General features: G+C 41.5%; 1 protein-coding gene across 1 annotated transcript in view; it reads left to right on the forward strand.

Annotated features, from left to right (window-relative positions):
- Nucleotides 1-15284, forward strand: part of TCF4 (transcription factor 4) — a 337487-nt gene that overhangs the window by 273715 nt on the left and 48488 nt on the right. Inside the window, exons 9-10 of the mRNA XM_080920183.1 lie at nt 9647-9752; nt 13404-13537. Of these exons, the coding sequence (XP_080776309.1) occupies nt 9647-9752; nt 13404-13537 (240 nt within the window). The remainder of the gene's footprint in view (nt 1-9646; nt 9753-13403; nt 13538-15284) is intronic.

The following is a 15284-nucleotide window of genomic DNA, read 5'->3' on the forward strand; positions in this document are numbered from 1 at the left end:
TGTAATGTTTTATTCATGCTTCTGTGAGTGCTTTGGGTAATATTTGAACCTGTGTGGTAGGCACTATACATTCACACATACATCCAAACATATTTACCTTAAAAAAAAAAAAGAATGCTGCTTTTAACCTTATTACATCTGTGACTAGGCACACCAATAATAGCCTCCGACAATTTTCTTGGAGGCCACCGCACAGTGGGATAAAAGGCAATGATCAACATTGGTGTAAGGACTCTCATCCGCCATTTTTGTAGAGTTCTAGAAATTGCCTTCCCGGGGAAGATTTGCAGCCCTTACGTTACTGAGAAAACGGTATCTTTAGAGGTCACAGAGCTATTTATTGGCAGATACAACACACGCTACTTTGATGTTTCAACACCTCCTAATGGAACAGTACTTGCCATCAGGAAAATGCCATTTGGCTGCTGGAGGTGAGGAAAGCATTGAGAGAGATGATCTGTTATACATACCTGGCAATCAGGAGTTTGTTGCTGTTGGTAACGTACATAAGGATATATCACCTAGGACAAGAAATGACCAGAGTGGGGAAACATAGTTTGATCATTCAGCAATATCTTCGCAACATTACCTTTAATTTTCTGATGAGCATGCAATAAATAGAAGTTGGGTAACAACTTCCTTAGGTGTTGAGAACATATTAAAGAGCTGTGATGTGCTTAGCATCCACAGCGGTTTCTCCGTGCCAATCCTAAGCCTGTGATGACGCCAACTCCTGTGGGGATGAGTGATGTAAGGAGCAGAACCAGGAAGAAGTCTGACTTCAACTGGACCCAGTTTGGTGCATGTCGGTGTTTTCAAGAAGCCGTTAGCAAGGCGTAACCAGAGAAGTCTAAGACACTTGTAGTTCAAGCTGAGGTGCTCCTGATGTTGGCAGTGGACATTTTTGTGAGATACCAAGTTGAATGCAATAGAAAATACAGCATCTGCTCAGTGCCAAGAGCAGGAGAACGGCAGTTGTAAAAATCAAATGAAGTATTGGAGCGAGAGGCTAACCCACACAGGCAAGGCTGTGTCCCCACTGTCTTTTAGTACACAGATGATAATGTCCTGTCTTCTTATTGTCCTTGTATTTAGTCCTGGGTTATTTCTACCACTGCATCCCATGGAACACTTAGCCGGTGACTTTGCCTCTCTTTCTCTGTCTCTCTGTCTGTTGAGCTCATGAACAATTCTGTATGTATACTTGATGCTTTTGTTTTTGTTTTTGTTTTTTTTTTTGTATGTTTTGTTTTGTGTAACCTCATTCTGGAACTCATGCTCCTTGTAGCAGCTCCCAAGAGCTCCACTGTCTAGAAGCCTCCTTCCTGTATCCTTTTCAGACAAAATGGCTGCTAGGTCCTGATCTAGCTTTTGGTAAGAGTGACATCTTCAGTCACTTTGGAGATTGCATGGCCACCAAAACGTACCATCACACTGCTTAAAGGTTCAAGACTAAAACAGGACTACAGGATTCTGAATCCCAAATATGCCACTTAATTGTCTGGGTCATGATTATGTCATAACTATGACACTGAGTACTTCAGTCACTTCTGCTCTCTGAGTCTCACAGTCTTTATCTGTAAAAGCGGAATGGGCATAAGACAATAGGCTAAGAGAGTGGAACAAAATTATATGCACAATTTGGCTGGAGCCATGCCTGGCCTATCCAAAGTGCACCATAACCACTTGGCCCTGTCAGCTGTGACAAGAACTTGGATCCTCACAGGCCTTGGGCATTTGTGGAAATTTGTGTCAAGATGAGACACCATTATTAATTGCTTTCCTTTATTTCTCTTTGATAACCCATGCCTGTCTTATGGCTGGAGTGACTGTGAGATCTCAATAGCAAGGTATGTGCAGAGACTCTCAAATGTGAATGTGACCTCACAGCGGAGAAAACCCAGTCAGCCTCCGCTGGCCATGTTACTGCCTCAGGGTTTCAGTAACACCAAGTGGAAGCTGCTTTCTGAAAGCACTGTCATTGTAAACCTCTCAGGTACACAGTGACTACCCTGTTAGCAGTAGTGATTCCGCCTTTAGTGCACTTCTTTATTGATGGAAGTGGGGGCTTTGTTGCTGGACATCTCTACACATGTTGAAGGCTGTGTCCAGCTCATTTAAATTACAGCTCAGAAAGCGATTCAGCCATTTGGGGGACTACTCAAAAGTTATCCCTGGGAGAAATGAGGGAGCGATACCCTCGCCTTTGTATTTGGATCGAGAACAGACGAGACGGAGATACCCAGGCGTGACGAATGCCAGGTTTGCTGCAGCTCCTGCTAAACTTTGAGTGGAAGGGCACGAGTTAGCACCAATGAGTCTGTCGTCTGTGTGAGCACAGAGCTCCTAGCAGGTTTGGAGAGGAGCACTACTTAGGTTCCTTCCTCTCCCCTTTGCACTCTACATCACCTTGATATCTTCTACAGGCAAGGAAGGGATGGGAGAGCTCGTCCATCTCCTACCCCTGAACCCAACAATGAAAATTTGCTTGGTGAGGAAAAAAGAATCTACTGGTTGAAATTAGCTTAAGGGATTTAGTTTCAGGTTTCATTACTCATGAATAGATAATCAAGATGCAACTGCTGTCTGGAAGGGGGGACATTGGTATGCGATGTTTTCAGTAAAGTGTATGGATGTGTGCTTATAGGAGTATACTTCAAATGTATTAACATGTTCAAAGATTTTGGGGAAATACACATAGATTCTCTTTCTGCTGTTTTGTGATGCAATCTGATAGGATGGAAAGAGAATATTGTTCTGTTAGTAACAATAAAATATAGCTGTATCACATATATTCGGTGAATTTTATATGTGTTTGAAAAGTCAGGAAATATTCTCTCATGACCTACCCACTACCTCTTAAGCCCCAGAATGGCAATAAAAATAGTTAGGGAAATGAAAATCTTCATTATGAATCAGTTACGAATACATAGAACTATTTGATTCGTTCCTCAGTTGCTTTACTTCGTACATACCTGGGGAAGTTTTTTAACTGCGGCCCTTTTGGCAGAACGAGGTTGAACTCATTAGAGCTTTGAACTTATGAAGCCAGGAAGTATGACAGAGGACAGCAGGTATAGAGATGAGATGACAAGAGAAAGCGCATATCTGCAGAGAACTGGTACAAAAGATTGTCCTAAGGGAGTGGGGGCCACAAAAGCAGAGAGTATAGGTTAAGGGGACCTGGTTACCAATAATACGAAAACAAAACATAGAAGTCTTTTATTGTTTTTTAAAAACTAAAAGCAATAGTATATACCCAGCTGTAATTCCTTCATCGGAACTGTCAGTGGCCCAGCGTGAACGTGCAGGTCATGAGCTTCATTCCAGCATAGGTGGAGATCTAGGCTCATGGCTATGCTTCCATGCCGTTCATTGACGGCACAGTTAGCAATCATTTTGGGGAATGGCTACATAAGGGCGTGGGGACTCAGTATGTCCCGGTACATAGGACTTTAGTAATGAAAAGACGCTGGTTGCAGCGTCCTGGTTAACACCTCAGGTGGACATTGGATGTGGACCAGTTGCAAGCCCCACACAGGGACACCAGCCTTTGCTCTCCCACCAGCTCGCCGAAACAGCTCTGCTTTCTGTCTGGAAATGAGTCATAGCTAAGCTGTTGTTGCCTAGGTAGATCTCCTTATAGACAGTTCTGTGCTGATGCTGTCCAGTATGGTAACCGATGGCTGCCTATTGCTGTTGAGCCTCTAAAACGTGGCCAGTGTGACTGATAACTGCAAATTGTTTCATTTTTATTAGGTTCGGTAAAAATAACCTTAGGTTTCTAGTGACAAACATATTGGACAGGACTTTTCCAGACACATTGTTGGAAGGCAAGGAAGCTTCTGACAATGTGTAAATCCCGTGCATTTATGGCATGCTTGTGATTTATTAGGGACTGTGATTGGTGGGTCAGCACTCCTCCTCATGGTGAGAATTGCCCCATTTGACAAACTAGGAAAACAAGCCCCAAGAGATAAATCAATTTGTCATATTTTCTCAATGAACTGGAACAGTGGAAACTTGAATGCTCTGAGTCCAGTTCATAGCTGAGTAATTCCAGGGCCTGCCAAGCATAGTGCATCTTCCTCTTGTTTCTCTGTGGGTCATCTAACAATCACTTTAACTTGCCCACATAGAACCGACCAATGCCCTCTCATTCTTGTGAATATGCCCACAATCTTGCCCTTCGGGTCTTCTTTCTTTTTTTTGAAAGAAATATGTAGGAATTAAGGTTCTACTTTCTTGCTCAGTGATCCCCAGCTAAGAGGCTTCAAAGGCCAGTCCAAGGCCAACAGACCCTGCAGCACATGCTAATCCCTTCCTAGGTGAGCGTTGAGTTGTCATAGTTGAGAAGGAGTAGGTAGGAGATCTCCTAATTTGTATTTGCAGAATCACGTATGGGTCGTAACATTAAAAGACAGCACAGACCTTTTGTACAACATAGTGGCTATGACCCATTGCACACAGTGACCACTGACCAACATATTACATGGTCTGTGGCCATTTTCTCTGGTCTTCTGGGTTATAGTTTCCCTTTATGGAAACACATTATTTATATGCATGGCTTCACAATATTGCTTTACAATATGCAAATAAAACTGCTATACAGAAAAAAAGATTAATGAGATCCCATAAGACTCTCTGTAAACTGTCTCCAAAGTGTAGCTCATGTTGATAGTTAAGAATGTCTTGTTGTACATGTGGACAACAAAAAGTGGCTCCTCGGGTTGTGTTTACATATACATATATACATATAGATATGTATTCGACCATAGTACTCAGTAAACGAGTCTATGAGTTCAGAGAAGGGCTGGAGGGAGAGAAGGGAAAAGAAAATGGTGTCATCCTATTGTAATATAGAATATATAAAGATAAATGAAATTTAAAAGTAGAGAATTCCTCTCTTTAAGGAGGAAGTTTTAGTAGAGAATAGAGTCCGGTGAGCAGTCCTGTTCTCTTTGTCTTACTATCATATAGAACATTTTCACCGGGCGAGAGAGAGTGAACTTTCCTTAGATTTGTACACTTAAGATAACTAGTGACAGCAAGACCTGAATACAAGAGCTCTATTATTATTATTATTATTATTATTGTTGTTGTTATTGTTATCATTGTCATTATTATTATTACACATGCTCACTGTGTGTCAGGGTCCATCCTAGGTGTTTTTCACACACGGTACCGTACCCTTCTCACTAATATGCATAGTAGGCCTCCTTGCTCCCATTTTACAGAGAAGAATCTGGAGACAAGAGGTGAAAAGTCAGATGATGGAACCCACAGTCAGCCCATTTTCCTGTCTACCGACAGTTTTATGAATGTAGGGTATTGTTGGTAGGACCATCCCACCTCCCCGTTATGAAAGGTAGAACTGTATTGTGCACTACTACCACAAAATCTGTTCTACACGAGGTGTTGTGAACAGACAATAACCTTTGTTCTCTTTAAGTCTCCCAAAATAAAACGCATAGGCCAAGAGGGGAAGGGCTGTGGACCACACCCTCTCCACTCGGTTTGTGGGTGGGCATTCCTGTCTTTCTAATGAGCAGAAGAACTTAAACTATCATTTTCTTGATGGCTATAGACTAGGTCATTGGGTGGCAGCTAATGCAGCTATGGTCATTCTAAAATTACAGTAGAAATTCTTTTTTTTTTTTTTTTAATTTTATGTGAGTACACTGTAGCTGTCTTCAGGCACATCAGAAGAGGGCATCAGATCTCATTACAGATGGTTGTGAGCCACCATGTGGTTGCTGGGAATTGAACTCAGGACCTCTGGAAGAGCAGTCAGTGCTCTTAACCGCTGAGCCATTTCTCCAGCCCCTACAGTAGAAATTCTATCCGTAAAAAAAAATGTTTTTAGACTCCCATCAATCAGTATTATTGTTAAATTTTCGGTTTTGTGATTTTACTTTAAATCTAGGATTGTGAAATAAGATGGTGGTGAGGAATTTTTTTGTGAAATGTTATACTATATTTTCCATGAGGTCTCCACTCATTAAATGATTTGAGGGGAGGGCTGATGAGTTTTTATCTACAGCCAACATTCCCCAATTCTAATTTGACAATACTTCACACTTCCTTCCACTTGAGGGGACAGTGAGAGTCCAGTATTTATCTTGACCTAAGTTACCTTCCAGGGGGAGAAGGAGCTTTTGTTTCTCCTAACATTTTCCTTTGCTTCATTGTTGATGTCACTTAAATAAATAACACTGATTTTGGAATTTTCCTTTCAATTGGGAAAATTGGGCTGATTTTATTTTTAGGCTTCCCCCTCCCCCCACTCCCATATTTGATATTTAAACAATTCTAGTTAGAGAAGTAATCTTTCTACAGACCTAGGGGTAATAATGGTAATAATAATAATAATAATAATAATAATAATAATAATAATAATATACAATAAAAACAAATATATGAGTATCAAAATTAATATCATTTAAAAACGTTTTATGGAAACTGCCCCATGGACGACTTGAGACTGAAAACCTGACAAATACTCAAGTGAAGGAGAGGCGGACCTGCTGCCCACTGGCTGTCATTGTTATTAAAAATCTGAAACGTTAGAGGCAGTGTTATCATTGCTATTGCTGCAGACGCCATGGGCCTTCGCTGCCACGTTAAACGGTCATGTATCAAAGGATGAAAAACAAGAATAAAAAGTAATTGTGTGGCTCTAACAGGTTCTGTGTATTATGACGGTTACTTGAACTTAAATTTTTGAATTTTATGAGTGCTCAGACTCATGTTTTCCTTGTGCACGGCGGGCTGGCACATGTCCAAGTGGTAGACTCTGTCCCTGAGTTGTACCGTGCCTCAGATTTCATCCCCTGGGCCACCATCAGTCAGCTATGAGCAAACAAATAGAATGTGGGAAGTTGCAGCAGAGAAAGCCTCTTCAACTTTTAAAAAACAGATCTGCGCAGTATCAACTTATATAAACAAAAATATAGATCATATGTCTTAAAATGACACAAGGCGAGAAAACACCATCCCTAAGGGTAAGCGAGTGATGTCATACCTTTGCTGTAAATTGTTGTGTAATCAGCTTTGTATTTTAGAAGACACATAAAAATTATCTCTAAAAAAAATCATAAACGTGTTCTGTTTCTGGTTAACAAAAGTTTTCATAATGTATAAAGAGTCTCTTCTTGGTGTGGCGGTGCACACCTTTAATCTTAGCACTTGGGAGGCAGATCTCCATGTCTTCAGTGAGCCTGGTCTTTATACCAAGTCTCAGGACAGCCAGGGCTGCAAAATAGAGAGATGCTGTCTCAGAAATCCAAAACAAAGCAAGTCTGCAATTGGCTACAGCACATCAGGATATCAGGATATCGGAAATTTCACATCGCAGTGTGTGCTAAAATCTTATGTCTTGCAGATATACTTTCACAGACAGGCAGTATTCGTGAATTTTCCAAAAACAATGTTACCCTTAGCTATTTTAAGTTATTCATAATTTAGAGTCAAAGAGGCTTTCTTATATGTACCTAAATTTGATCACAAATGTTTTCTTATCTTTTCCCAAAAGTGTGAAACAGTTTCACCAAAATTTAAAGACATAGAGAGAGAGGGAGGGATAGAAGCCAGAGAGGGTGGGGGGTGGGAAAAAGAGAGAGAGACACAGAGGCCATATTAATATGATCAAAAAGTATTGATATCTACTGTGCGTGTTGAAGTGTAATCGCGGTAGAGTAATTACTAATATTAACTTATAAATTGTCTTCAAAGATTTGATTCTAGTTTTTATCACACAAGTGGTTAAATAGCAGGAAAATGCCATTTTTCCAGTAAATATGTAAACATTTCTAAAATGTGAAAGACAATAATGCTATGTGCAGTCAGCTTACATTAGGCCGATGGTTCAGCTGCCGGTGTGAGGCGTGCGGACATAAGGCAGCCATGGTGTGTTCGCGCTGCCACCTGAACAAGGTGACTTAATGATCACTTCTTGTGGGAGGAATCATTTTATCACCCTTTTATTCTCCCTTAGCTCTTTCTGAACCGTAGCACACCACCTGTTTGTTGGCTGCACCGTTCCCAGGAAAGACCCAAGCTGGATCCTGCCCTGCCTTTCACTCTGTGCTTCTTAAAGGCGCTTCAGAAATGACGTGGCACTTCCCCTGACCCTAATTAGGAACCCTCTAGAAATAGATTGCCATGCATCCATGGAAGAAAGTCATAGCGAAAATTACAAAATGGAACTTCAATCCCTCCATGACTTAGGGGAAAACATCCTTGCTGTCCACAGCATGGCCAGGGCCTTCAGATTTTCAAGGGCGTGTGGAGCATTTATTTGATGTATGGATGCAGAGGCACATTTCCCACATCTGTCTCTGTGGACCGACCCTTTGTGAAACCCTAACCCTGGTATTAACGCTTACGCATTATGAGTCATGGTTCTTCTAAGGGAATTATATAATTTTTAGGGTGTTTGATATACGTGGCAAAAAAAATGCTTTTATTCTTCTTCTTCTTCTTCTTCTTCTTTTTTTTTTTTTTTTTTTTTTTTTTGTTTTTGTTTTTGTAATTCCGCCGCTGCCTTTTTGTTGGTGAATTTCTTCTCTCTGTGTGACCTGTGAATATCAGAGCAGGCTCACTGCCAAGTTTGTGCGCCGCTGCCTGCTTCAAAATGGAGGCAGGAAGGTATCCATTTTCATCAAGAGGATGAGCCGTTCAGTCTTTCCGACCATCTGGAGAGAGGAACTTTGAGCAAAGGAAAATGGGAATTAAAAAAGGAAGAAAAAAAAGATTATATTTAGCAGGAAAAGGCTAGGGAGAGAACCAATTAGAGTTAAACTGTACCTTATGAATTTATGCTTCACTGTGATGCTGTCCTGCTTCAAGGAAACACAAACAAGCAAACGCAGGGGCTATTTTTAAAAGGAACTGCTTCCCCGAGCCCCGTGAGGATCAGTAAACGAATGTTAAGTAAATTAGGGTTTTGGCACACTTTTAAAGTTTATTGTACACAGAAATATAATAAGCACTTAAAAAGAGACAGCTCCTCTTCCTGTGTACATACTGGTTCTTGGTGGTCTGGTGCTGATCTAGGCACTTAATGGCCTTCTTCCTGTGTCTCCGCAGACACTGTGGATTAATAGTCCATGATATATATGTACTTATCACTCACTCATGATTCATGCTCTCTCTCTTTCTCCCCCCTCTCCCCCTCCTTCCCCCTTCTCCTCCATCCCTCCTCTGCCTGCCTTCTCCCTACCTCCTACACGGCAAGTGAAATTTTGAATTGAAAGGTAGAGGTTTGGTCTGCCTTTTGGGAGAGACTGCTTACATAGTTCTGTTTTACCCCTAACATGCTCACGGCCATCTTGTTTAAAAAAGAAAGGAATCTGTCGATGGTGGCCACTCCGTGGCCTGCAGAGTCTATTTATCACCAAGACATGGTTTGCAGTATTCTTGTCCAGCCTGGAAAATCTCATTCCCTGATTATTTTATGTTGACACAAATACACAGCACTTTTTTTTTCTGTATTCAAAGGAGGCAGTGTTTCTAGGGTTGGATCAGGTTTAGGCTCTTACAGCATCCAAATTTAGCATTTTGTGCCAGCTTCTTACCAAACCGTGGATGTAGAGATGCTTTGATCAATGTTGAAAGCAAATTTCCTGTGGTTCTCCTTCCTCAGGTCTACGCTCCTTCAGCCAGCACTGCCGACTACAACAGGGACTCACCAGGGTACCCTTCCTCCAAGCCAGCAGCCAGCACTTTCCCTAGCTCCTTCTTCATGCAAGGTAAGGTTCCTCTTTGCCTGCCGGGAAATCCACGGGGCCTTTTAGTGTTGTGTACACAGTGAAGAAATGGGATCCTAGGCAGTAGCAAGGGGTAGTAGAAGTGTTTGCTTTCTTAGGAATTGGGTTTCTTACCGAATTAAGTAAAACTTACCCGAGACCTTTGACCTGTGATAGGTTAAAATTAAATTGCTCCACATTAAAATGAATGCCTTGTTGGTCTTCCAAGATTGTTAGTCCTCCATCTCTCTGCCATCTCCCAAGAATGTGCATGTTTAGACACATCTCATCCAGCTCAGGGTATGTTTTGAAGGTCTTGTATTTTCTTAAGAGGAAAGAGATGCCCCCTGGGTCTAACCATCTATAAAGTTTTAAACCACTTAGTAATGGATAAGTGAGAACAAGGGTTCCATTTAGGACTCAGTGACTCACTGAACCAGAGGAACGTTGCACAGTGAAAGTTGCACCGAGACATACTAATTGATTTAAGGTAAAAGAAAAGTTTGAAGCTGTACAAGGGGTACAAGGCAAGGATTTTAGCTTTGTGGTGGACAGTGACTATGTGTTCTGTTCATTTATCCATTGTCTCTAGTCAAAAACAGATGGTTCTATGTCCCAGGAGCTTATGCTATTGCCCCTGGTCATTTAGCTCCTTTCTACTAACTGGAAGAGGCTAGGATCATAAAAATAACACCAGTTACTTCCCAAATGGCCAGTTCAGAAGAGGGAGCTGTGTTCCATCCTTGCCATCCAAAGATACTTACTTCCAGCCGTAATGGTCTTAGTCCCAAGAAACCATGGGCTTAGAGGTATATTTACCAAGATACTCCTGTATATTCAGCTCTTCAATTGCCTAGATGTGCATACCATACTGGGGGATGCAAGGGGACACTACTGTCAGGACAGTGACTAGGACTGAGGCCACACTTGGGGCAACACTACCAGGGAAACTGCCTGGTGTGTCGCTGAGACTGCAGAGCGCATGCTCAAGACTTCTGGGGAGAGAGGAGACTCTTCTCCTCCCATGTCCCCCCATTTAAAGGACTGATTCACACATGAAGTTCCACTGAAAGTTGATTGAAACTGAACAGACGGGGTCCCTTGGGATTGGGGAGAATTTGTTCTACACATCACTGAGTTCATGGTCACAGGCCTCCTTTCTCTCTGTGACCGTCTAGGTATAACTCTCTGTAGCTAGTCACCTTGGTGACTGTGCCACGGCAATGGGCTCAATTGCTTTTGGATATAAGTAGTGGGAAAACTGCCCTCCGGATGCTTATAGATACTGCCCACTCAAGGATTCATTTTGTCAAAATTCAGTTTTCATTAAAAAAAAAATGGACAGAAGAATAAAATCCTTCTGTGTGTCTAAGAAACTTGTTGTCTTGAACTGTGTGCAGAGCCAAACGTCCAACAAGATTAAAGCAGTAGGTGCCTTCCCATAGCTCACCCCTTAAACTATGAGGAACAGATTTGGTTTTTATTTTCTGCATATGAATACTCAAAAAAAAAAAAAACTCTTCAGTTGACATTTGTGATGAGCACAATTAACTTACGAACATCTAATTCTATTCTTTCAAAACAACATCATGCCAAGATCAGGGGATGTGATAAATATTAATTTACTCTGAAAAGCATAATTTATGTAAAATACATATTTTTATAAGTCTGCGTGGAGTAGAATATGCTGTGTTAACAATCCAAAAGTGTACTGCCACCCCATGCTTCGGGTTGTCAGAATATCTCAAGAAAACACTCATTCAGTACCCGTTTTCTCCGTTTATTTGTCAAACGCGTACTCCACGCAAAGTGTTAGTGGGTCTCGAACTTCATATTTAAATTTAAAGTGACATTTAAACTTCTGTATCCCCTGCTCAATCTAAAGTATATGGGATGGTAGCTTTGGGTTGGGAGCAGTGGCTGGGGCTGGGGAAATGCTTGCTGTAATAAGATGGGGACCTAAGTATGGAGCCTTAATGTCTGTGTAGATGGCAGGTGCCTGCATCCTAGGGAGGTAGAGACAGGTGTATCCCTACAGCTTGCTGGCCATCAGCCTATCCAGACCACAGAGTTCTAGGTGCAGTGAGAGACACTGCCTCAGAAGAATGATCTCTGGCTTCCACGTGCATGAACACACTTTTTTTTGCACACACACACACACACACACACACCAAGACCAGTTCACTTTTTAACACTAAGTTCCCACATGGTGAGAGCAGGCAGAAGCACTGATGATTCTCATATATATCAGATCCTTCTGTACAAGTCATGGCAGGGCTTAGAAGAGCATCCTGTGATGCTGAGGGGCGAAGGGATGGTCAGCCAGCACAGCTGAAACCCACGACTGGGGTCTCTTACCTGTATCTTTGCCTTCTTTGGTTACACGTCTACAGTTGTCAACATTACAGACGTGAGCACGCATACATGGTTCTTAAAGTTGGAAATCCACCACCTCTTCCTTTGCGCTCTGTGTTCAGGTTTGTTCTGAAATGCTAACTTCAGAATTTAAAAATTCAGTGCAGGATTTGTGTGTGTTGTGGGGGGGTAGGGAGAAGACAGCTTCATGAGATAAAATATCAGATGAAATTTGCCTGATTTGAAAGTTTATGATTACGTACACATTACTGTGAAGATAGCTTGTTTTCAACAAGGAATGCCCGAATACTTTGAATATCAAGCCTGGTGGGAATCCAATACTTGATTTTGTTCAACAGCTAAGAGAGAGGAAGGTAGTGAATTAATGAGTAGTGGTTCAGACTGCCTTTAGCCCTTGGGTTTCTTTGAGAAATCAAAACTAAACAATCACAAACTATAACCTCAAGACCAGCGAGTAGAAGTCTTCCATTCTGCTGTTAATATGAGAGGTGACCTCCACACTAAAAGACCTTCAAACAATGTGTCTCTGTGACATATTTTCAAACCCTTGACCTCTTATACTTATGATGTCCAGAGTTTTATGTCAGTTTCATCCTGTATTATGATATCTCTTAGGACAAGCGTGTGTGCCACACACTGCTCAGGGGGGCTTGGGATCTTTGTATGGCAGGTATACTCCATTCCAGGATGACCTGAGACAGAAATATTGAAAATGTTCTTTCCCCTTTACCGTAAGATAATCCCAATGTTAGTGTTCTCTGTGTTGTACATGACACAGAAATGAAATCCAACCTTCGAAATGTGGGCTGTTCTTTTCCAGCGGTCATTTCAGTGTCGGCTCTTAAAACTAGTCACCATGCCACCTCTGAGGGCCTAACTGTTTCATTTTCACCCCAAAGTTTAAAAATGCTTTAACTTTCAAATTACCTTCATAAAAGCAGGGGTTGAGTAGAAAGAACCATTTCTTTCAGCATGAATTACCTAGCTTGCTTGACATAGTTCTGTAGAGAAACATGGTCTGTGTTTTTCCAGTTGATTTTTTTTTAAGTATTTTTTTTTTCTTTTACTAAGAACACAAAGTTAAATGTTTCTATTTGTTTGACAATATAAAAAGCCACTTGGGAAGCAGTAATGATGACTGTCCTGTGATGTAATCAGCCCAGCAACACAAAGATGAACACACAACAGGGGGTCATTTTCAAGTATGTGAAGAAACCCTATTCTAAAAGGCAGGGCTGAATGGCTCAGAAGAGTCATGGTTTTCTTTGTCCTTTACAGATGGTCATCACAGCAGTGACCCTTGGAGCTCCTCCAGTGGAATGAATCAGCCTGGCTATGGAGGGATGCTGAGCAATTCTTCTCATATCCCACAGTCCAGCAGCTACTGTAGTCTGCATCCACACGAACGTTTGGTAAGGAAGGTTTACGGGGGTGGGGCGAACACCGCGAGCTAGTTTATGAGTTTCTTCTCTGTGTGTACCCAAGGACTCTGCAAAAGGAGGCAAAAATAGCTCTCGCCTATTATTCTTCAAATTTCACTGTTTCTGTGATCAAAGGCTCGCTCGACAGAAGCAGATCACCTCTGTAAACCTTCCAGAGCTTCTCTGCCATTGTTCCTTTGTTTATTGTGTTTTGTTCCGTTTTTTTCTTTATAGCGATGTCAGCTTCCTTTGGTCCATAAACATGGTGAATTTGAGTTGCAGGGCCTCAGCAATGGCAGTGCCTTGTCTTCTTTTTTTTTTTTTTTTTTTTTTTTTTACTGTCTGAAATCCTGGAGAATGCTCTGCTAAGGGAAGGGTGAGTTTAGGAAAAGTTTGTATTCTATGTAGCAAACTGTGGAATGAACGTCCACACCCATTGGATTTTTAAAAATTTTAATTCTGTACGCATGCCACCTGTGTTCTGCTGAGTTCTGTGATGTTAAATCTTTTCTTAGTAAGGCTTTTCCACTCTGCCCGTGGCTTCTACTAACAGACCTTCATATATTTCCTTGTCCTAGGGGAATCAGCCATCTGACTCTCTCTAGGCTGAAGAACTACCACAGCCAAGAATCAACTTATGTAGTTAAATCTATCATTGAGTAAAATGAAATCTCTAGATCATGAGTTGGGTATGGGATGCTAGTTGCATGAGACTTGAATTCATTGTTCAGTAACATGCAATTAAAAAGGGATGGCTGGGAAAAATGATGTGTAAACATGTGGACCTAAGTTCAAATCCCCAACACCCATGTAAATAGTTGGGCATGACTATGTATGCCTGCATCCCCAGCACTGGAAAAGAAGATGGGGAAGGGGGACAGAAAGATCCCAACCAATTGCTGGCCAGCCACTCTGGTCAAAAATGGAAGCCTTGTGGTTAGTGAGAAATTCTGTCTCAAGATGCTAAGGCAGAGAGTGATAAATACATCCAAAGCCCTATTCTGGCCTCTTCATGTGCACACATGTATCTACATGCACGCATGCACACATACATACACACGTGCATGCATACACACATACACTGATACATACACACACTGATATAAACACACAAACACACTGACACATACATACACACACACACACACACACACACACACACATCCAAATCCTACAAATGTGAAGGAAGTTCTATGGTCTACAATTGTGACTTCATCTCTTCTTCTTACTGTTTTCCCCTTGTTTTCATAGTTATTACTTTTTCTCTGACCTTATCAGGGAAAGTATTTCTGGATTCCTCTAGTCTTCTCTCTCCTTTCTTCAATCACTGGCTATATAGAAGAAAAGAAAAAGCTTTATATTCTTCTGAGGTGGCCAAAAGATTCCAGACAGAGAAGTTCCAATACCTAGAAAATGCATACTTAGTTGGTCCTAGGGGACAAGACAGCACGTGGCCACTCAGTCTTTATTTTCCTGAGGAGCAGGTGGCCGTGATGGGCATGGCCAGTTTCTTATCTCTCCTGTGTTCAAATGTATAAAAATCACAAACTTCTCAAACTTTAGCACATTTTCACTAAACAGCAAATAGCTTCAGATTGCCTCTTCTTCCACCCCCTACTTGGAGCCATTCAAGTGAAAGTGTGGGGAAACACCAACTGTAATTAGAATATCATGTGGTAACATGTTTACTTATCCATCATCATTCCGACTTTGCCTAGGACTCATAATCAAAACTGGG

The sequence above is a fragment of the Micromys minutus genome (genome assembly GCF_963924665.1).
Source record: "Micromys minutus genome assembly, chromosome: 8".
Taxonomy (NCBI): domain Eukaryota; kingdom Metazoa; phylum Chordata; class Mammalia; order Rodentia; family Muridae; genus Micromys; species Micromys minutus.